Source organism: Mustela nivalis, assembly GCF_964662115.1.
Source record: "Mustela nivalis genome assembly, chromosome: 7".
Taxonomy (NCBI): domain Eukaryota; kingdom Metazoa; phylum Chordata; class Mammalia; order Carnivora; family Mustelidae; genus Mustela; species Mustela nivalis.
Genome location: NC_139026.1, coordinates 81,072,123 through 81,096,337, shown reverse-complemented (window position 1 = coordinate 81,096,337; position 24,215 = coordinate 81,072,123). Strand labels below are relative to the sequence as shown.

At 37.3% G+C, this 24,215-nt stretch overlaps 1 protein-coding gene across 16 annotated transcripts in view; it reads right to left on the bottom strand.

The window, feature by feature from the left end:
* PPHLN1 (periphilin 1) overlaps positions 1 to 24,215 on the bottom strand; it is a 156,977-nt gene that overhangs the window by 77,759 nt on the left and 55,003 nt on the right. For 8 of the 16 annotated variants that reach the window (XM_082742246.1, XM_082742235.1, XM_082742239.1 and 5 more), the window contains 3 exons: positions 21,732 to 21,940; positions 12,323 to 12,379; positions 9,833 to 9,912 (listed from right to left, as the gene is read on the bottom strand). In XM_082742246.1, coding sequence (XP_082598372.1) covers positions 9,833 to 9,912; positions 12,323 to 12,379; positions 21,732 to 21,940 — 346 coding nt within the window. The remainder of the gene's footprint in view (positions 1 to 9,832; positions 9,913 to 12,322; positions 12,380 to 21,731; positions 21,941 to 24,215) is intronic. The other 8 variants (XM_082742247.1, XM_082742241.1, XM_082742245.1 and 5 more) reach the window with 1 other exon arrangement.

Sequence of the window (24,215 nt, the reverse complement as noted above, 5' to 3'; positions counted from 1 at the left end):
CTGTAGGTCCACTTATATGTGGATTTTTTACCATTCATTACTATAAATGCATTTCTCTTATGACTTTTAAGATTTTATTTATTTGAGAGAGAGAGAGAAAAGGGAGAGCACAAGCGGGAAAGCAGCAAAGGGAGAGGGAGCAGGCTCCCCTCTGAGGAGGGTGCTGAATGTGGGCCTCAATCTCAGAACCCAGGGAACATGACCTAAGCTGAAAGTACATGCGTAATCTACTTAACCACCCAGGTGCCTCTCTCTTATGATTTTTGTAACATTTTCTTTTTTCCTAACTAACTTTACTGCAAGAATATAGTGTATAATATAAATAGCATACAAAATATGTTAATTGACATAATCAGTCAGGATTCCAGTTGACAGCAGGCTGTAAGTAGTTAAGGGGAGCCAAAATTTATGTATGAATTTTTGACTGCACGGGAGGTCAGTACTCACAACCCCTATGTTGTTCAAGGGTCAACGGTACTTTTTCTTTTTATAACTATTTTATTTTTTTGGTCATTTTTGTACTTTAAGATCAATTAACATATAATGTACTATTAGTTTCAGATGCAGAGGTCAGTGATTCAACAGTCTTATATAATACCCAGTGCTCATTACATCACAAGGCCTCCTTGATGTCCAACAACTGATATTCCCATCCCCCCACCCTCCGTCCCTCCAGAAACCCTCAGTTTACGTCCTATGATTAAGAGTTTGTTTTTTCCCCCTCTCTGATTTCGTATTGTTTTATTTTTTCCTCTCTTCCCCTATGATTCTCTGCCTTGTTTATTAAATTTCACATATCAGTGAGATCATATAATTGTCTTTCTCTGATTATTTCGCTTATCATAATACCTTCTAGTTCCATCCAAGACATTGCAAATGGCAAGATTTCATTTTTTTTATTTCTGAGTAGTATTTCATTTTACACACACACACACACACACACACACACACCATATCTTCTTTATCCATTTAATCTGTAGATGGACATCCGGACTCTTTCCATAGTTTGGCTATTATGGAAATTGCTGCTGTAAACATTGGGGGGCATGTGCCCCTTTGGATTAATACATTTGTATCACTGGGTTACATACCTAGTAATATGACTGCTGCATCATAGGGTAGCTTTATTTTCAACTTTTTGAGGAACCTCCATACTGTTTCCCAAGAGGGTTCCCCTTTCTCCATATCCTCACCAACACCTATAGTTTCCTAACTTGTTCATTTTAGCCATCTGGGGGTTCCTGGGTGGCTCAGGGGGTTAAGCCTCTGCCTTCAGCTCAGGTCATGATCTCAGGGTCCTGGGATCCAGCCCCACATCAGGCTCTCTGCTCTGCGGGGCGTCTGCTTCCCCCTCCCTTTCTGCCTGCCTCTCTGCCTACTTGTGATCTGTCAAATAAATAAAGTTTGTTTTTTTTGTTAAATTTTAGCCATCCTGGGGCGCCTGGGTGGCTCAGTGGTTTAAGCCGCTGCCTTCGGCTCAGGTCATGATCTCAGGGTCCTGGGATCGGGTCCCGCATCAGGCTCTCTGCTCGGCGGGGAGCCTGCTTCCCTCTCTCTCTCTCTGCCTGCCTCTCCATCTACTTATGATTTCTCTCTGTCAAATAAATAAATAAAATCTTTTAAATAAATAAATAAATAAATAAATAAATAAATAAATAAATAAATTTTAGCCATCCTTACTGGTATGTGGTGAGATTCTTAGGTATCTTAGGCATCTTACTCATTGTGGTTTTGACTTGCATTTCCCTGATGATGAGTGATGTTGAGCAGTTTTTCATGTGACTGTTGGCCGTTTGTATGTCTTCTTTGGAGAAATATCTGTTTGTGTTTTCTGCTGATCTCCTGATTGAATTATTTGTTCTTTGGGTGTTGAGTTTGAGAAGTTCTTTATAGATTTTGGATACTAGCCCTTTAACTGATAAGACACTTGGCAAAGATCCTTCTGCATTCTGTCAGCTGTCTTTTGGTGTTATCTACTGTTTCCTTTGCTATACAAAAACTTTTTATCTTGATGAAGTAACAATAGTTCATTTTTGCTTTTCTTTCCCTTGCTTCTGGAGACCTATCTAGCAAGAAGTTGCTGCATCTAAGGTCACAGAGATTGCTGCCTGTGTTCTCCTCTAGGATTTGGATGGATTCCTGTATCACATTTAGGTCTTTCATCCATTTTGAGTTTATTTTGTGTATGGTAAAAGAAAATGGTCCAGTTTCATTTTTCATGCATGTGGCTGTCCAATTTTCCTAACACCATTTGTTGAAGAGACTATTTTTTTTCCATTGGATATTCTTCCCTGCTGTGTCAAAGATTAGTTAACCATAGAATTGAAGGTCCATTTCTGGGCTATTCTGTTCCATCGATCTATGTGTCTGTTTTTATGCCAGTACCATATGTCTTGATGATTACAGCTGTGTAATACAGCTTGACGTCTTGAATTGTGATGCCACCAGCTTTGGTTTTCTTTTTCAATATTCTTTGGCTAATCGGGGTCGTTTCTGGTTCCATACAAATTTTAGGATTATTTGTTCCAGTTCTGTGAAAAAAGCTGATGATATTTTGATAGGGATTGTACTGCGTGTATAAGTCACTCTCGTAGCAAAAACATTTGAACAGTATTTGTTCTTCTAATCCATAAGCATGGAAGGTTTTTCCATTTCTTTGTGTCTTCCTCAATTTCTTTGATGAGTATTCCATAATTTTCTGAGTTCAGATCCTTTGCCTCTGTGGTTAGGTTTATTCTTAAGTACCTTACAGTTTTTGGTACAATTGTAAATGGGAATGACTCCTTAATTTCTCTTTCTTCTGTCTCATTGTTAGTGTATAGAAATGAAACTGATTTCTTTGCTTTGATTTTATAGCTTGCCACTTTGCTGAATTCCTAAATGAGTTCTAGCAAGTTTTTGGTGGAGTCTTTTGGGTTTTCCATATATAGTATCAAGTCATCTGCAAAGAGTGGAAGTTTGACTTCTTCTATGCTGATTCAGATGTCTTTTATTTCTGTTTGTGTCTGATTGCTGAGGTTACGACTTCTAGTACTATGCTGAGCAGCAGTGGTAATAGGGGACATCCCTGCCATGTTTGTGACTAAAACTCTGAGTTTTTCCCCATTAAGAATGATACTCACTGTGGACTTTTTGTATATGGCTTTTATGATATTGAGTTATATATTCCTATATAACTATGTAACTAACTATGTAACTATATAACTATATATATATCCCTACCTTGTGAAGACTTTTAATCAAGAAAGGAAGCTGGGGCATCTGGGTGGCTCAGTGGGTTAAGCCACTGCCTTCGGCTCAGGTCATGATCTTGTGGTCCTGGGATCGATTCCAGCATTGGGTTCTCTGCTCAGTGGGGAGCCTGGTCCCCCCACCCCCGCCTGCCTCTCTGCCTACTTGTGATTTCTACCTGTCAAATAAATAAATTAATAAAATCTTTTTTTAAAAAAGAAAGGAAGGAAGCTGTACTTTGTCAAATGCTTTTTCTGCATATACTGAAAGGATCATATGGTTCTTGTCCTTTCTTTTATTTATGCAGTGTATCACACTGATTGATATGCAGATGTTGAACCACCCTTGTAGCCCAGGGGAAACCCCCCCCCCCCAGTGTAGTGAATAATCCTTTTTTTTTTTCATGGTAAAGACTGCTTTATTGGTGGCAGTTAGTATGAGTCAATAAATACTGATCCCCAAATAACTCATTTATTTACAGTTACTGATCCATAAAGAGCTGAACGAAACTGACCCAACTGTCTGCTGAGATGATAAAACTGAAGTCAATCTTGCTTCTTGGGAAATGAAGCCATAGCTAGCTAATATATGGCATATGCTGTTCCACCAACTGTAAGCATCATAGTAGCTCTATACAGGAGGGCATCAGCTACTCCACCCTTTAGATGCACTGGAATTCCATTATCCTCCTGAAACAGCTTTTGTTTCTCTGGAACTTTATTTTCAAACTGCCTGTGTGAAGCAGTACTTATGGTCCTGTGGGCAATCTGACAATTGCCACAGCATCTTGGCTCAGTTAATACCCACCAACTGCGACAACCGACCACCAAGAATGAAACTCCCCGCACCGGAACTGGAACTTGTAAATAATCCTTTTAATATACTGCTGGAGCTTACTGGCTAGTGTCTTCGTGAGAACTTTTACATCCATGCACACCAGGGATATTGATCTGTATTTGGGTGGGGTCTTGGTCTGGTTTGGGGACCAAGGTAATGCTGGCCTGCCTCATGGATGGAGTGTGAAAGTTTGCCTTCCATTTCTATTTTTATAAATTGTTTCAAAAGAATAGGTATTAATTATTTTTTAAATGATTGGTAGAATTCTCCTGGGAAGCCATCTGGCCCTGGACTCTTTTTTGTTGGGAGATTTCTGTTTACTGACTCAATTTCCTTACTGGTTATGGGTCTCTTCAGGTTTTGTCTTCTATTTCTTTCTGTTTCTGTTTTGATGGTTTATATATCTCCAAGAATGTACCCATTTCTTCCAGACTGCCTAATTTGCTGGTATGAACTTGCTCACAATATGCTCTTAAAACAGCGTTTCCTTGGTCTTGCTTGTGATCTCTCCTCCTTCATTCATATTCATTTGGGTCCTTTCTCTTTTCTTTTTGAAATGGCTGGCCAGGGGTTTATCAATCTTTCAATTCTTTCAAAGAACCAGATCCTAGTTTCATTGATCTGTTCTACTATTGTTTTTGTTTCTATTTCATTGATTTCTGCTCTGAAGTTTATTATTTCTCTTCTCCTGCTGGGTTTAGGCTTTATTTGCTGTTCTTTCTCCAGTTCCTTTAAGAGTAAGGTTAGGTTTATATTTGAGCCCTATGTTGTTTCTTGAGAAAGGCTTGTATTGGTATATGCTTCCCTCTTAGGACTGCTTTTGCTGCATCCCAAAGGTTTTTTGTTTTTTTTTTTAAAGATTTTATTTATTTATTTGACAGACAGAGATCACAAGTAGGCAGAGAGAGAGGGAAACAGGCTCCCTGCTGAGCAGAGAGCCCAATGTGGGGCTCGATCCCAGGACCCCGGGATCATGACCTGAGCTGAAGGCAGAGGCTTTAGCCCACTGAGCCACCCAGGTGCCCCCATCCCAAAGGTTTTGAATAATTTTGCTTTCATTTTCATTTGTTTCCATGAATTTCAGTCCTTAATTTCCTGGTGGACCCATTCATTCTTTAGTAGGATGCTCTTTAGCCTCCATGTATTTGACTTCTTTCCAAATTTCCACTTATGGTTGAGTTCAAGTTTCAAAGCATTGTGGTCCAAAAATATGCAGGAAATGATCCCAAGCTTTTGGTACCAGCTGAGACCTGGTTTGTGACCCAAGATGTGATCTATGGAGAATGATCCATGTGCACTCGAGAAGAATGTGCATTCCGCTGCTTTGGGATGGAATGTTCTGAATATATCTGTGAAGTCCATCTGGTCCAGTGTGTCATTCAAAGTCTTTGTTTCCTTGTTGATCTTCTGCTTAGATGATCTGTCTATTGCTGTGAGTGGGGTGTTTAAGTCCCATACTATTATTGTATTATTGTTGATGTATTTCTTTAATTTTATTACTAACTGATTTATATAACTGGTTGCTCCCACGTTAGGAGCGTAAATACTTAAAACTGTTAGATCTTGTTGGATAGACCCTTTAATTATGATACAGTGTCCTTCCTCAACTCTTATTATAGTCTTTGGTTTAAAATCTAATTTGTCTGATATAAGGACTGCAACCCTAGCTTTCATGTCCATTAGCATGATAAGTGGTTTTCTACCCCCTCACATTCAATCTGGAGGTATTTTGGGGTCTAAAATGAGTCTCCTTCAGAAAGTATTATCAATGGGTCTTGCTTTTCTATCTAATCTCCATACCCTATGTCTTTTGATAGGGGCATTAACCCACTTACATTCAGAGTAACTATTGAAAGATTTGAATTTAGTACCATTGTATTACCATTAAAGTCACTGTTTCTGTAAACTGTCTCTTTTCCTTCCTGGTCTGTTATTTTTGAGCTCTGTCTTCACTTAAAGGATCTCTTAATATTTCCTTCAGGGCTGGTTTAGTGATCAGAAATTCTTTTAGCTCCTATTTCTCTGAAGCTTTTTATCTCTCCTTCTGTTCTGAATGACGTCCGAGCTGGATAAAGTACTCTTGGGTGGTTAGTTTTCTCATTTAACACTCTGAATATATCATGCTAGTCTTTTTTGGCCTGCCAAGTCTATGTGGATATGTCTTCTGCCAGAGTAATGTTTCCACCCTTGTAGGTTACAGATGTCTTGCCCTGAGCTGCTTTCAGGATTATCTCTTGGACTCATAGCTATGCAAGTTTCACAACTATATGTTGGTGTGTTAATCTATTTTTATTGATTTTTGAGGGGAGTTCTCCGTGCCTCCTGGACTTGAATGCCTGTTTCGTTCCCCAGATTAGGAAAGTTCTTCACTATAATATGTACCAATATACCTTCTGCCCCTGTCTCTCTCTTTCCTCTTCTTCTGGGATCCCAATTATTCCAATATTATTTTGCTTATGATACCACTTATCTCTCAAATTCTGCCCTCATGATCCAGTAGCTGTGTATCTCAGTTATTTTTCTCAGCTTCCTTATTCTCCATCATTTTGTCTTCTATATCACTAATTCTCTCTTCTGTCTCATTTATCCTAGCAGTCAGAGCCTCCACTTTTTATTGCATCTCATTAATAAGCTTTTTTAGTGCAACCTGATTAGATTTTAGGTCTTTAATTTCTCTAGAAAGGGAGTCTCTAGTGCTATGCTCTACTCACTCAAGCCCAGCTAGTATCTTTTTATAGTTATTATTCTGAACTCTAGTTCTGACATCTTACTTATATCCACACTGTTTAGGTCACTGGAATTTCAGTACTGCCTCTTGTTCTCTTTTTTGAAGTGAGTTTTTTGGTCTTATCATTCTTGCCAGAGAAGAATAGATGAACAAGAGAACAAAATACTGAAATGGCAGCAACAGCCCCAGAGAAATATACTAAACAAATCAGGAGAGACCCAAAACTGGGGGGAAAAAAAAGAAAGAGAGAAAGAGAGAGATATTCAGACAGGTGAACAGAACAGAGCAATATACTGGATCCTGTGTGTATTTTTGCTTGCTTCGTAGAAAACTAGATCCCTTGGGGCTCCTGGGTGGCTCAGTTGTTTAAGCCGCTGCCTTTGGCTCAGGTCGCAATCCCAGGGTCCTGGAATCAAGCCCTGAGCAGGGAGCTTGCTTCTCCTTCTTCTCTGTGCTCTCTCTCTCTCTCTCTCGCTCTCGCTCTCAAATAAATAAATGCTTAAGAAAGAAAGAAAGAAAAAGACAGACTAGATCTCAAAATTGTAACAGAAGAAAAACTTACCTACATACAAAAGTAAAATTAAATATAATGAAAGAATAAAATGTAACTGTACAAATTAAAATTAAAAGACAAAAAACAAAAAAAGAAAAACGGAGGAATATAAACAGATAGGTGAACAGAACAGAGCAATACACTATATCCTAGGTTGTTATTGTGGTCTGTTGTTAGAAGAAGGTACAACAAATATGTTGTTAAAAAAAAAAAGTGCAAGGGAGCCTGGGTGGCTCAATGGGTTAAGCCGCTGCCTTCAGCTCAGGTCATGATCTCAGGGTCCTGGGATCGAGTCCCGCATCGGGCTCTCTGCTCAGCAGGGAGTCTGCTTCCTCCTCTCTCTCTCTCTGCCTGCCTCTCTGCCTACTTATGATCTCTCTCTGTCAAATAAATAAATAAAATCTTTAAAAAAAAAAGTGCAAAAACATAAATACATTGTAAAAACAAGGTGTAAAAAAAAGTGCAAATATGCACTAAACCAAAATTGTAAAGAAAAACTTATATAAAATAAATTGAAAGGATAGAATTTTATTATAAAGATGAAAATCTAAGAAGATTTTAGCAAAAAAAAAAAAGAAGAAAAGGAGAGAAGAAAGGAGAGAATATGATCAGACAAGTGAAAAGAACAGAGCAGTACACTAGATTCTGCATGTATTTTGGTCTGTTAGAAGAAACTGCATCCCAAAACTGTAAAGAAAAAAAACTTATGTATATATAAAAATAAAATTAAAGAAAATTATAGAATGTAACTGTAAAAATGAAAATTAAAAAAGATTTTTTTAGAGGCACCTGGGTGGCTCAGTGGGTTAAGCCGCTGCCTTCAGTTCAGTCATGATCTCAGGGTCCTGGGATCGAGTCCCACATTGGGCTCCCTGCTCAGTGGGGAGCCTGCTTCTCTCTCTCTCTCTCTGCCTGCCCCTCTGCCTACTTGTGATCTTTCTCTGTCAAATAAATAAATAAAATCTTTTAAAAAAAAGATTTTTGAAAAAGTTGATAAATAGGAAATTGATTGAAAAAGGAAAGAGGAAAAAAATATATAAATTAAAAGATTAAGGAACCATTGGGAAAAAACCATTAATTCTATATACTATTTTCCCCTAGTGCTGGAGTTTTGCAGTTTTGCAAGTTCAGTAAATTTGGTCTGAGCAGCATGTTCCTGTTGATCTTCTGGGTATGGGGCCTTTTGCCATGATTCTCAGGTGTCTTTGGCGGGAGTAAAACTGCAACCACTCTTGCCAGGGGGCAGACTAAGTAAGTAGTTCTGGATTGCTCAACCTGGCTTTTGTTCCCTGAATGCTTTATGTGTAGCTTTAGAGGGTGAGAATGAAAATGGCAGCCCCCCAATCTCCAGCCCCGGAGCCAAAAGCTCGAGGCCCCACTCCTCAGTGAGCCTTCAAGGAAAAGCAATCAATCACTCCTGTCTCCCTGGACTCCGTACTCACCAGACTGTGATCTAGCAGGCATGCAACCCTGTTTCTCAGGCACGCAACCCAGTTTTAAGTCTCCAAACCCTGCAGACTCCTGCAGTGTGCACCTGAGCCACTCCTCTCAGGGGTGGAAGGAGTTTCTTGCCGGCTCTGCCACTTGCTGGGCCCCTGCTCAGAGAGCAGTCACCTGACTGTGCCACAGTTCACAGTTTATGGCAACTCCAACTGAAAGCCCACTCCTGGGTTGGCAGATTGTAGCTAGCTTCCTCACTCTGACACCTGGGGGCTCTGCCACTCTCAGTCACCCTCAGTCTTATTACAACCCTGGGGATCCTGAAACCACAGTCCTACCTAGGACTTTGAATTGCTTCACCACCTGAGTGTTTTTCAGGCAGGAACCTCTCTCACTGGAGCAGACTTCTAAAAGTTTTGATTTTGACGTCCACTATTCGATCACTTTCCAATGCCAGCTTATGGAGCTTCCTCCCCCCGGTGGTTTATCTTCCCATACGTCACCTCAGAGTCACTTCTCTGCACCTCCTACCTTGCAGAAAGTGGTCACTTTTCTATTCATAGAGTTGTAGCTATTCTTTTCTTAGGTCTCTGGTTGACCTTGCAAGAGTTCAGAATGATTTGATAGCTATATAGCTGAATTCCTGGGACCTGACAAAACTAAGGTCTCCTACTCTTCTACCATCTTGGACTCCACCCACAGTTTTGTTTTCTTTACAGATTTATTTATTTGAGAAAGAGAGAGAGAACAAGAGCATGAGTTAGGGGAGGGGCAGGGAGAGAATCTTCAAGCAGACTCCCTGCTGAGCACAGAGCCCTATTTGGGGCTCGATCCCTTGACCCATGAGATCATGACCTAAGCCAAAACCAAGAGTCAGATGCTTTACTGACTGAGCCACCCAGGCACCCCATGATTTAAGTTTTTAAATGAAGCAAGTTACCCTCATTTGGTTTGACAGTGAAGAATAACATTATCTATACCTCACAGTGCATTTCCTTTACTTCGTAATTCCTCTTTAAATTGATTTTAAAGACATAACAAACCTTTGATGAAGGAACTGCTGAAGAACTTGAGGGTGAAGTGTCTCTTGATGTTTTCAAAGACTGAACAGGTCTCTCTTTACCTATATAAGAAAATATAAAATGTAATTTTCTAGCTCATTTGTTTTCAGTTTAGAGGGATTCTACAATTAAATAAATGAGGAGGTGTCATACACTTGTTTTAGTACTGAAGTCTTCATCATTAAATTAAATCCTTTAGTATCTAAATCTACCTATGTCTCTCAGAGGCAAGGTACCATAAAAAAATTCCAAGTAACCTAGAACCAATGGACATCGGATATGCCAATCTAGGCCACATAAATGCCAGTTACCAAACACAGAACCACTGAGACCTCAAGAACGGGAAAAGACTAAAATCATAAATGCTTCATCCTCCTTCCTAAAAGCTAACTTTTGATTTATCACAATAAATTTTCAAAAGTAGTTATTATATAAATACCACAAAGAAAACGAGCTAATTAAACGATAGTTCAAAGCAAGGGGCATGTAGGAAATCTAGCAGATATTCCTGAAATATTTAGTCTAAAAAATAAAAATAAAAACTAGAAAACTATAATTAGAGTGCTAACCTAATGCCTGGCATGAGTAAGTACCCAAATATTTGTTAAATGGTCAAAAGTAAGTCTGTGTGAGGTAGTCACTAACCCTTATCTTTAGTCACTACAGACACTATTGCAGTGCTATATGCATACCACTGTTACAGAAACTTAAGCCAAAGATTAGATTTAAATATTACTTTAGTCAGTTCAACACAGAAAATTGTTTTAGTTAAATATAATCATAAAAATAACCGTGAGTTGTTACTGATAGAAAAACATTTCATTAAATTATCTGTATGTGTCAAATATAAATCCTCTACTCTTAATTGCTTAAAAAAAAAAAAACTAACAAAATTAAATTACAGAGAAAAGGAGAAGGTGGCACCAAGTTTGGATTGACATAGAAGCTGGTCAACACTAGCCAGTGGGTTATGGCCAAGAAAGCAGTCAAGGGCAAAAGCAGACATAAAACAACCTTGAAACTGAAGCAAAGCCAGCTTCAGTCAAAAAGCCTCTGAAGCTCTTCCTGCTGTGGTCAAGATTGATAGCAGGAGCCTAGAGCCTCAAGGCTTCTGACCACGTAAGGCAATAGTGAGTATCAGCTCTATTAAATGGCCTGCAGACCTGGAAAGCCTTTCCACAGATGCTCCTCTTACCTCTTCAAGATCAGGCAACACATGTAGATGCTTTCATTATCACCAAGTGGGAGAGCACCACAGGCACACAGTAAGGGGAGGCTAGGGATGTTGCTCAAACCCCCTATAAATGCACATGACAGCTTCCCAAAACAAAGAATTATCTAAACTCAATTGTCAACAGTACCAAGGTTGCTCTGGGCACAGAATTCTACCTCTGAAACTCCAACAGTCTCATGAAAAGACATAACCTTCAAGTCTTTTAACTTGCATCATTAAGAGGCTTTCACAGTAAGTTTAATAAAAGTTCTTGGTAGACCTTAAAAATGGAAAGTAAGATACCAAGCAATACTACATCCCAAAATGACTAAGAACATAGTTTAATTAGTTATTCCTACAGTATCTGTTACATATGGCAAATTCCACATCATATTGTGACAGTGTCAGTCTATTCCACTCCAACAAAAGCTCCTAGAAGTGCAAGTATCATATCTTATTTCTGAATATCCAGAGCTACCCTGCTCAAGTACTTTAAGAAAATAATAAGTACTCAAAAATTAGGTGAAAAGATAAATTATTTTTCTACCTTTAGGATACAGGGACCTCCCCATTCTATTCAGATAAGCAATTCCTTAAAAAAAAAAGTGAGGAGCTCAACCAATCAGCACATTGAACTATGCTAATTAAAGGCATAATTACAGGCTCAATCGCAACACATAGCAGCTAGACACAGAATAAGCAGCTGTTAATCTCTTACTTAGCAAAATCTTACACAAACACATCAGCACTACAAGTATGTCAAGTATAGTGCACCAAATGTAGTTTTAGAATCTTTCCTGATTTTAGCTGCATAAGGGCTAAATCAAGCAGATTTCTCAGTGTGCAGAAGCAAAGGAATACTGAAGGGTAGAGCAGGTAGTATATCATATATCCACATATATTCATATATACCTGTTGCATGAAGGGCAGGGACAGGCAAGAAGCAAAGGATAAAGAAAAAGGACGCTACAGATGGCAGCAGAAAGAGCACAGAAAAGGTAAAAAGAAATCGCCTAATCCTACTGTTGTCCAGGCCTGTGAGATTTATTTGTTCTACAAATCTCAGTCTCCTTTGAGGTGGCTATTCCTGACCAGCCAAGCAACTCACCATCCTAATACCTGGATCTACTACTATTAAACTCTGGTTCCAACTAAAGACTAATGGAGCAGGTATACACTTTCCCCATTTCTGTAACCTCTATCAATTCAAGTCCCCCACCCCTTCACAATCCCCAATCAAAATCTAGCTCAAAACTCACCTCTTTCTGGATTTCCTTCATTCTGCCGTTTGTAGGAGGCACCAGCACGGATGGACTCTAGGGAAAGGTGGGCAAGAAGGAATTAACACCATCACCTCTGTGCCCAGGAGTGACAAGAGAAGAACCCAGAAGTAGGAGTGATAAGAACATGAACTTCTGAGCATTTGCTGGTGACCCTAAACTCTTTCCTACCCTGTCTTCAAATCGGGATGCCTGAGCAACCACCACTCAAGAGTAGTAACAGAACAGGAGAAAATTTCTAAGATTAGAAGCTAATTGGGTCCAACAACAATGAAGTGTTAAGATTAGGCTAACCATAGATAACAGGAGCAGAAAGGAATGAGAAAAGGATCATATAAGACACCAAAAGTTGAAGGTAAGGATCAGGTCTTACTCATCACTTTAAGCACCTATTCTAATCTTCATGAAGTCAGCAAAGGATTGGTTCAAGAATCACACATGCGCATGCGCGCACACGCACGCGTGCGTACACATACACACACAATCAAGAAAGAAAGATGAATCATCACTAGAAATCAAAAGGAATACTGGTAAAATTTTCATGGTATATCAAATCTGTTTCCTAGGCTTACAGTAGCTAGCTATCTGCAAGGAGTCATTCTGACTTGCTCTCAAAAGTAACCCATTACTAAATCTTGCTTTGTTTAAAAAATCTTGCTACTTTTTATACAAACTCTCTATATGGATTTTCTTTATAAACAAATCCACAACTACTGTCTTGATAGAATCCCTAATTGTCCCATATTTACAATCTTGTAAAGATTTTGTTAGCTTCCTTACCTGCAAACTCTTAGTGACACATGTGTACTTAACTCTTTAAGTAGCTTAAATATACTAATAGATATCTTTCCATTAAGACAAACACTCCTTAACACTTCAAATTTTCCTATATAGATTCCAAATTGCCAATTCTACTTTTATCCCCTTAGGAATTGTTTTGGCACTATTAGCAACCACCCTGCATTAAAAAAATATTTCAAGAAAAATATATATTTCAAGAAATGTGCAAATATTACCAACCTAGTTCTGTAAGCATGTTGTTAAAGATGTAATAACCTTCTCCCCTGGATCACTGATCTCTCTGTTATCAAGACAATTTTTGTTTCTCCTGAGCAGTTGATCTGTTTTTATCTATTACTGAACACTTCTCTTTGTTTTAGCCAAATCCTTATTCATCTCAGCAACAGTTCAGAGCCTTCACACTAGCATTTATTCTTTTACTTTCATGTTTCTTTTACAAAAAAATTCCTTACCCATTTACTTACTCCTATTTTATCACGTTTATTTTGTAATTTGTCTCCCATTCTTTGTAGATCAAGAAATGAGAACATTGGTATTTCCCAAGAGTGTCTGGAATCAGGATGGCTCATTTAGTTGACGAGAGTGACTTGCCTGCATCTCTTCCAAACTCCAAGTCACTCCACATCAGTAACCTGAGATCAGTCATTACAGTAGTATTCACTCCATGGCAAATGCCAGAAATCATGTGTTATTCTCCTAAAGAGTTAGTTTACCAGTGCACCACTGGTGCTGTTTATTGATTTCAATACCAAATTTCAAAGATATTGCAGGAATTACTACACTTAACTACAGATTCCTACCCATAAAAAACAGGCCTGGGCTATTTAATAATATCTTAATGGACCAATAAAACCACCCAGCTGAACCTAGCTCAAATTGCAGATTCCTAAATAAGTGCTTATATTAACCCTCTAAGTTTTAGGGGTTTTTATTTTTTAACACACACAAGATAATGGAAACAACCCCACCATACTTAAACTCTTCGTCTTAGAGTTTCCAATGATGTTTATATTAAAACTAATTAATGATCTGTTTATATCAAAATGAATTAAAACTATCTTCCATTATAGCATTTTAATGATTTAAAAACAAGTTTTTCTTGGGGCACATGGCTGGCTTAGTTAGCAGAGCATACAACTCTTGATCTTGGGGTCATGAGTTCAATCCCCACACTAGGCATAGATTATTTTTTACAAATAAAAAATAAAAATGTTTTCTTAACATTCTGCCATTTGGTTTCCATGCCTTTGTACTTCTTTGTTTGTCCTCTTCCATGCTCCTAACTATACCTTTCTCTTTCCTCTTTGTTGGTTATTGTTTCCTAAATGTGAGTGTTTTACTCCTAACCTTGTTTTTATCCTCACTGGCGATTCTTACATGGCTCCAACCGACATTATGAATACAAATGTCTCTTAAATCCACTTCTTTCACTCATACCTTTATACTTTTAACTAGTAGGGTGCCACTCCTTAGCTACTGAAACATTACTTTAAACTCACCCCACACGTGTTCTTACGAAGCAGACAGTAACTCCCTGCTTGACAGCAGGGCCAAAGGGCTCAACACCGTTGCTGTAACATGTTAAAAAAAAATGAACTTCATATTAGGCTGAAAGAGAGAAACCAGGAAAGGAAAGTTCTGACAGCGGCAGTACTAAAACTGAAATCCAAGTCAACATACTAGTGAGTATAAGAATAAATGGGGAGGAAGAAGATGAAAAGGAACACTGGTCCCACAGATCAGGTAAAAAGTTCTTCCCATTGAGGTGATATCAAAGCTGGAGAAGCAGTTTAATATTCAACAACATTTGGAAGTATTAGAAGAATTTAACAGTATTTAGTGACTCTTTGATTAGAATTGCTGATATCAACAATATTTGATGACTCTCTGAATAGAGTAAAATTTCAGAAATATACCTTCTTCCTGAAAATATGGTTTTCCTGAGGAAGTAATGATGAAAAGAACTAGACTAATCCAAGCCTATCAAGTGTTATAATGGTTGATAACCCATGTAAGAACAAAGGACACTACCAGAAAAAAATATTAAAATCATCAGAGATGAGTGAGTTAGGGACAATTCTTGGTACAGTGCCTACCATACAAGGACAAAACAGACACCTCTGAATGAAAGCCTATCAGTAAACAAACTTCACAGCACAAGTAAGACATCCATGTCTCCTTTGATAGCTGAAGCTTTGGAAGAGAAATTAAGATATGAACAAATGAAGATGTGGTGGCTACAGAAATGCTAAGGAAAGAATTTATTTTTTCTGGATCATGGACAGAGATATGCAAATTTGGGGCTCTTGGTTAGGAAGAACATGGTTTCCCAGAGACTTATTGGTTAAGAAGGTATGAAAGCAAAATAGAAAGGACACACAAGAAATGCTCTTATGGTACAGACACCAAAAAATCAACAAGAAAAAAAAAAAAAAACAGATAAAGGGTACAGAAAGCTTGTGCCACGTCTTCTTCTCCAAAACAATCATTTTTAGGAGGTTAGCAATATAACAAGCTGAAGTAAAGGTGTATTAACCATGAATATTTGGAAGTGAACTTCTAAACAGAACTCTCCTTTTAATACATCAAGGTAAAACCACATGGGCTTGCTTTTAAATATCTAAGTAAAACATTATACTATGTATTCTGAATGTGTGGTACTGACAGATCACACTAACTCCCTAAACAGGGTTGCTATAAATGCCTACACATATGGAAACATCTTTAACTGATTGCATATTTAGAATCTCAATCATTCTGATGCCAGAAAAGCCATAACTGTATTCCTCGGTTCACCCACGAAACTCACAGACAAAGCTTTCTTGTGAGTAAACAATAGATAAGAACAAATAAGAACAACATATGAAATATATGAAATAAGAACAAAATATTGTAAAACAGAATTCAACACCACATTAAACTAGATCAATTACGGTCCAAGATCTAGGAAAATACTAAATTATAGTTCAGGATCTCTTCACATGATAGAGCTCATCCCAATAATCCTGTTCCACCTACATCCTTCCACCAACTTCTAGTCATCCTTCAGATACCACATAACATATCTATTCCTTTAGAATGTCTGGTTTGTCTCCCCAACCAGACCTCAGACTCAGAAGGCAAAGACTGGATCTGTCTTGCTTGGCAAACCATTTATGTGAAATATGTCTTTAATGATTAAAAGACCTTGTTCAGTACACAAATACAGTGACTTTCAAACCAAGAAATGCTCTGATATTCAGTCAGCAAGAGAATGGGCTTTTCATCCCTTCCTACTGACTGAAATATCCACGCTCTGACTTCTGTTATCACTGCCATTCTAAACCAACGCCGAGAAAGCCTTCTTTTCAAAGGTAGAATTAAACCATTAAATTTATTGGAATTTCAGGTATCATCCAAAGAAAGTCATGTGGACTTCCAAATATATTCACGAAGCTCTTAAGATCTCTTTTCCCATTACACAGAAGTTCAATAATGGAGTCTAACTTCCAAATATGCTCTTCTCAAAATGTGTTTTTAATTCTTGTACATTTTCAGTTATTTTAGTAGATGTGCCTTAAAAAGGACTAAACAGTAATGAAAAATCATCCTTTAACATTACCATAAATATAAATAGACATATAGAATGAAATAAATATACCTAATAATGGCTGCTGATATCAAGAAAATAAACGGATGCAGGGCCCAAAGTAAGAACTATAGAAAAATTTAACAAACCAACCAAAACAATAAACTTGCAAATCTTCTGTAGTAATGACATTTTAAAAATTCTACAAAATGTTACACAACCTAATTAATGTATAAGCATAGTGATAAATTTGACATTAATCCATAGACAAAGGTTTAAAAGGAATTAACAAAGAAGTAGTTTCTATGTATTTAAATAATCATCCCTAGGAGCCACAACAGAATTACAAAACATGTAAGGCAATCTTTATGTCACTGTTTTAATAAGGAAATGCTTTCTAACTTCAGAGTTTCAAGAAAGTACTTGACAAAGTCTTCCATGAAATCCTCAAAAGAAAAGGAAAAGAGAAGATAGGGGATCACAACTGGTTGAAAACAACATGGATAAATGGCTGAGGTACACAGACAGAGGTCTCTAGAGGTTTCTATATTTGGCTGTATGCTACTCAAGATAATTATTAATGACTAATACAAAACACAAAGCATATTTCCTTTGCCAATGAAACAAAGCTATTTTTATCTGCTCCAAGTATACAAGATCACTCAAAGAGATTTTAAGACCTCTTTAGAAGAGAATAATAAGCCAAAGTTAATTAGATAAAATTTAGCAAAGTTAGATTTCTTTTAATGTATAAACTACACTCAAGCAACTGCTTGAGTAAAGGCTGAAAAAAGTACCAGCTGAAGGGCATTGTTTAATAAAAACACATATGAAAATGGCTTAGGTTCAACGGTCTACAGTCTCAGGAAGGGCCAGTGATACAATGTGGCTGATAAAATAAAAGTTAGCTTCTGGCATCAGAAAAGGAACAGAAAGAAAATTAGGGAAGCAAAGTACTGAAAACATGTCAAACAAAAGGAGTAGCTGAAGGAACTAAATATATTTAAAGCAGGGGGGGGAACCAAGAGGATTATGATGGTACTCTTCAAAAACATAAAAGGTGAAACATTTTTATGGCTCTAAGATAAATGACTAGTCTTACAGAAATGTTACAGGAAAAGATTTTAATTGTTTTATAAAAAATGAACTATACAAAGATGGACTGGACTGTGATAAGAGTCAATTCATCACAGGAAGTATTTTTAACAAAGAACCTCAGGGTATGGGAGACTGAACTTAGTGATTTCTGGTGTCACTATTAGTACTATTATCCTAAACAAAAGAGTAAGATAGGAAAACAATGAGATTCAATTGAGAAAGAGGAGGAAAGGAAAATAAATATCTGAGAGACAGTTGACAAACGAGGAGAAATTTAGTTAGATTAATAGGAATAAAAATAAACTTCAAGTAGAAATATACAAGGTATACATACAACAATTTTAACTAGAACAATATCATAATAAACAAAGGGAAAGGCAATGAGGTTAGCTAGGACTTATGTGTAAACATGGACAACAAAAAGGAACCAAAAATAATAATACAGTGATTACTACAATGACAACTATGAACAGGTTAGTCCAATTAAGGTATAGGCAGAAAATTCTTATAAAGCACAGAATGAAAATAACATTCTGATTTAGGAGATAATTAGTCTAAAGCAGTACAAGGTTCGCAGGATTAACTCAAAAGGCTAAGTAGAAGAAATTTAATAAAATACACATGTAGACATATGTATGTAGATTTAAGCACAAAATGGGAAATAAGTAGAGATAAAAAGTAGTAAAAATCATTTTGTAGCTAATAATCACATAAGAGATTTTTTTTTTAAAGATTTTATTTATTTGACAGACAGAGATCACAAGTAGGCAGAGAGGCAGACTGAGAAAGAGGAGGAAGGCTCCTCTGCTGAGCAGAGAGCCCGATGTGGGGCTCGATCCCAGAACCCTGGGATCATGACGTGAGCCAAAGGCAGAGGCTTTAACCCACTGAGCCACCCAGGTGCCCCGCAAAAGAGATATTATTAAATGCACAGAAGAATTATGAAGAATTAGTCTTTCAGTGGTTACTATGGCCAAACTACTAGTGATTCTTAAATTAAAATTATGTTGAAAAAGTGTGAACAAAAACCAAAAAATTAAATGTCAAACTTAGCAAAATGAGGGCATAAGGAGAGTAAGGAAATTATTTTTACCTGTTATTTATAGAAACATTTAAAATCTGACAAAATTTCAATATGCACTTTAAAAACTAAATTAACACACTTACTAATTAACCCAACTTAAACAACTGATAATTTAAGGACCCTGTTTCTCAGTTCTTTTTTGAAGAAAAGCAAGGTGCCATCATTATCTGTGACTTTTAGATTAAAAAAGAACTGGCATCACAAATATGTAACATAACAATTCCTTTTCTCAATTATTGTTTAAGACTTCCATTAAGTTTTTACAAGATGATTTTTTTGTAACTATTCTGAAAACTATTTACACAAAATGAGTATAGAAAAACATTTAAATAGCTCAGCCCAAACAGTTAAGTAATCAACCCACGTAACTTGTAAAGAGTGTTTTCCTGGAACAAACTTTTTTTTTCTTGATTAAAGAACTTCGCTTTCAAAGCTCAAGGACTTAAAAAAAAAAAAAAAAAAATATATATATATATATATACATATATATATATATATATATATACATATATATATATATAAATAACCATAAAGGTGTTACCAAAGTTGTATACTCTATTTCACTCAATCTGTACCATATTTTAGTCTCCCAGCTTTCTCCATTATCTTTTTATCACTCCAGATAGTAAAGGTACTAGGCCTCAAAGGGGAAAGGGGAAAGTCTGCTAGAGACCCTAATACAGGAGCAGCACATTCCATCTACATTCCATCCCAAGATTTTAAAGTTCTGACCACGAACTACCACGCGAAAGCAGAGAGAAAATGCCTCCCTAAAAATCTGTTTCAGAGGAGAAAAAGAAAGAATATGACAAATTCACTAACAACTATCTAAAGTAACACATTCACTACAACATATCAAGCAAGAATCTTTTTTTTTTTCAAAGATTTTATTTATTTATTTGACAGAGAGAGATCACAAGTAGGCAGAGAGGCAGGCAGAGAGAGAGAGAGAGGAGGAAGCAGGCTCCCTGCTGAGCAGAGAGCCCGATGTGGGACTCGATCCCAGGACCCTGAGATCATGACCTGAGCCGAAGGCAGCGGCTTAACCCACTGAGCCACCCAGGCACCCTCAAGCAAGAATCTTAAGCTGCCATTTTACTCATGTTTTGTTCAAAAGACTTCATAATCAGTTTCCAAAGATACTCCTCCTCCTAATCAAATCAGTAGATTTGGATTAAGTCATATACATCAAAAAAAAAAAAAGTATCTTCTTAGAAGGTGTCTAGCTAATATTTATGTCTGTGCATGTGAAGTGCATTAGAACTCAGATATTATTTATCCCGAAAGGGGAGAGGGAGGAAGAGAAGTAAAACAATGGAGAAAATACCAAACTGTAGACCCTGAACTCCACAGTAAAGCTTTCAGTTACCTGGAACTTTATGCTTATTTTAAGCAGTTAGGCATATATAAAAGATTATGTTTGTTTTAAATCTACTTAAGTGACATTCTTACCTCCTGTATTGACCATTCATACCCATGTATCCAAAAGTATGTTTTTTGGAAGCCCCACTCTACCTAGCTCTGAAAACAGCAAAAAATTGATAAATGTTCGTTAAATACTGGAATCCAGCAGTGGGTTAAAACGGAGACAATCTAATGATTTTAAGTGATCTTCCATTACTCCTAACATGCAGGAAGCAAATGCTATTAAACTAATAAACTGCTATTAAACATTATGCTATTAAACAGCATAAACTAAGCTGATTATTTGGAAAAACAGTTAATAGGAAGGAAGTTAATAAGCAAAGAAAAAGAAATATTTTTGACTTTTCTGGTATCTGTATCTTGGCTTATGTAATTTGCTCTACCTAGAAGATACTTGTAGAAATCTGAAAATAAAAGAAGAGCCCCAAGCCTGGGTGGCTCAGTGGGTTAAGCCTCTGCCTTTGGCTCGGGTCATGATCTCAGGGTGTTGGGATCAAGCCCTCCATCGGGCTCTCTGCTCAGCAAGGAGCCTGCTTCCCCCTCTCTACCTGCCTCTTTGCCTACTTATGATCTCTCTGTCAAATAAATAAATATTAAAAAAAAAAAAAAGGAAGGGCCCCAATGAGCCCCAATGTTGATTTCCTCCATGATGTGTACTTCTATCAGAGTAAGAATCTCTCTCACCTTGACCTGCTCGTGCCGTGTTAACTTATTTATGACGATTCTTCTATCAAAGTTAAGAAGACATGAGGAAATGTTTGTGAATGAGCTCAACTGCAGGTAGTGGAGTCCAGAAAACTAAAACAGATTATCTAGAAAGTAAGTTGCTTCATTTATTTATTCCAACACATACAAAGCAACTCAGCCAGAATGACATGCTACAATTGCACAGAATGCCATGCATGTCTAGGTACTCCAAATTAAAAAACAACAACAACAACAACAACAAATTGGAGGTTGAAAAAAATGAATCTAAAGTAGGTTTTTAGCTCTAAAATCTGTAAGGCTATATACCTTATATTTAGGGGAAATCACTGATACTTTTCATGAAAAATATACTACCAAATATAGATGGATGGATGGACAGACATATCTTCTAGAGACAGAAGATGAAAGAGGATGGACTACCTAGAACTAGCAAAAAATACAAGAGTGTGTAACTTTCCAACATGATTATAAACACACCTCTTCTGTGCTGAGAGAAGTAAAATGTCAATGTGGACTGCAACTTGAAATGGTTCCCAAAAATATGTGTGTGTGGTATTCATTTATTATTCTTGACACTTTTCTGTAGGTTTCAAAATTTTCAAAATAAAACATTTAAAAAATATATCTTATAACACCTATAAGACAATCTGAATCAGTACATTCTCATTAGTGGAAGTTTTAAGAAAAGTCTTAAAAATACATACTTCTATGTTGAGATTGGAAAGAGTACGTTTTGCTTCTTTCTGGAGAGTAGCTTCTACTACTGACACTGGATCCAGACCTGCTGTGTGGAGAATCCTTTCGACCTACAGGTGATTCTCTGATAAAAGGAGGGTCTCTTTTATGAGGAGACCGGTCTCTTGTGTAATGGGTAGAATAGATACTTTTTCTTCTAAAGCCATCTCTCATGTCCCTTTGAAGAAAAAAAAAAAAAAAGAATTATATCTTATAACTTATATACACAATACAAAAGGCAAAAGCTCTGATTATAAGCTCTTTAAGTTGTAATCTTGGTTCACACCTCCCCCCACTTCCACTTTTTTTTACTACCACCGAACTTTTTTTTTTTGGTAGAGCAAGAGAGAGAGTACACTAGCAGGGAGAGAAGCAAAGGGAGAGGGAGTGAATCTGAAGCAGACTGCGCTGAGTGCAGAGCCCAATGTGGGGCTTGACCTCACAACATGAGATCATGACCTGAGGTGAAACCAAGAGTCAGACGCTTAACTGAGTAGGCTACCCAGGCACCCTGTCACCTAACTTCTGATGTCAGTCTATAAAATAAAACTTTATCAGTGATATATGTTTAGAATGCATACATTTTTATCAGTTTGGGGGTAGAACCAGGTGGTTAAGAGCAAAAGTTACTTTATTTTAAGCAAACACAGAAATGTTATGATGTGAAAAATACAGCCACACAGTCTCCACTTCGGTTTGCCATTAACAATATTCTACATAGCTACCATACTCTCAGACATCTGGAAAATACCAAAGATTTCCCAAGTGAGATATTTCATGGAGTCTTATCCACTTTTAAGCATAGTATAAACTGTTGGTTAATAGAAGTTAACTCCTTTGATTTTGCTTCCCGCGTTCCAATTTGGCAGTGTCTACATTTTTTTTGTTGTCACAACTTGAGAGGAGGGGTTGCTGTTGGTGGGTAGGGACCAGGGATGCCACTAAAACCCTACAATCCCTAGGACAAGTCTGATACAAGTATACAACAAAAAACTATCTAACCCAAAATGTTAGTAATGCCAAGACTAAGAAACCCTGCTATATACCTATTACGTCCTTGTTCTCTTGAGTTTGCATTGTTAGTGTACAAATTGTTGCTTATCTCTAACCATCAGCTTTTAATAAATCACCTCTACTTTCACAAATTAAATTTCCTTATTAAGCAATATCAACTCAATGTAGCAAGAAAATCCAGAGTAAAACTTTATAAAGCAAAACCAACTTTAAAATATCAAAGCAAACCAAAGTTATCAAATGAAACTATCAAGACCTGAGCCTCCATTTAAAGGAACACCTAGCATCAAACAGGTTTTAATTGAAGATTTAGTGAGTTTATTTCCACATTAAAATTAAGGAACATTGCATTTTAGAAAGAAGAGTAGTAAGAGAATGGCATGAAATTTCAAATGCTCAGAAAATCTCAGTATATTCATCAGCAGTCCCTAATATAAAAGTAGCCTTTAGCAGATTAACACCCAAAATATATTGTCCATACAGATACAATTACGATTCTATGGACCAAATTAGAAAACAGCTAAAACTCATTTATGATAAATGAACTCAGACAAAATACTAATGCCAAAATAAAGTATTTGAGAAATTCTAATGCAGTCAAGCTCAATGAGCAAAACTACAGAAGCCACTATCAACATCACTGACCACCAAGTGGCTACATATGTGTCACATGAGTCTTAGGAACTGTACTAGGGGTTGAGGACCCAATGATAAACCAAATACATGCAGTCACTGCCCCATCATGGACCTTTCAGGCTAGAAGAGGCGGATTTTAAACATGTGAATGCAGTCAAGAATGTATACAAGGAGACTAACTAGGAGCTTACTCATGCAGACAAGAGACAGTGGTAGCTTAGATAAGGCCAGAGAAGGGGAGCACTTGAGCACGCACACGTGTACATCTTTGTAGACTCAACAGGAAATGGTGAATGTCTGACTAATGAGTATAAGAGGCAGGGATGCCAAGATGATTCCAAGAATTCTGGCATCATGAATTACTGAAATGAGAAAAACAGATTTGAGAAACTGAGGTAGGGTAGGAGATCCACATTCAGATCTGAATATGTTAAGTTTGAGATGCTCACATAACAGCCAGTTAGTAGACAATTAGACACATCGGTGACAAGATAAGAGGAGATTTTTTGGCTATAACTATGAATTTTTCTATAAATAGGCAGTATTTAAAGCCTTGGGTCGGGCCCAGAATCTAGGACTAAAAAATTACAGTGGAAGATAAATGGGCTATCTGAGAATCAAACATAAGAGCCACAGAAACATGACGGAAAGTAGTAAGTTCGTTCTCACGGAAGCCAAGGAAAAGACTTCTGTAAGAAGGAGAATAAAGATTTCCTACACTGGAATTAAATGAGCTCTTACTGATAACTTATCTAGATGATGAAGGCAGCAGGCCCACATGTCCAGGAAAGACTGCCTACTGT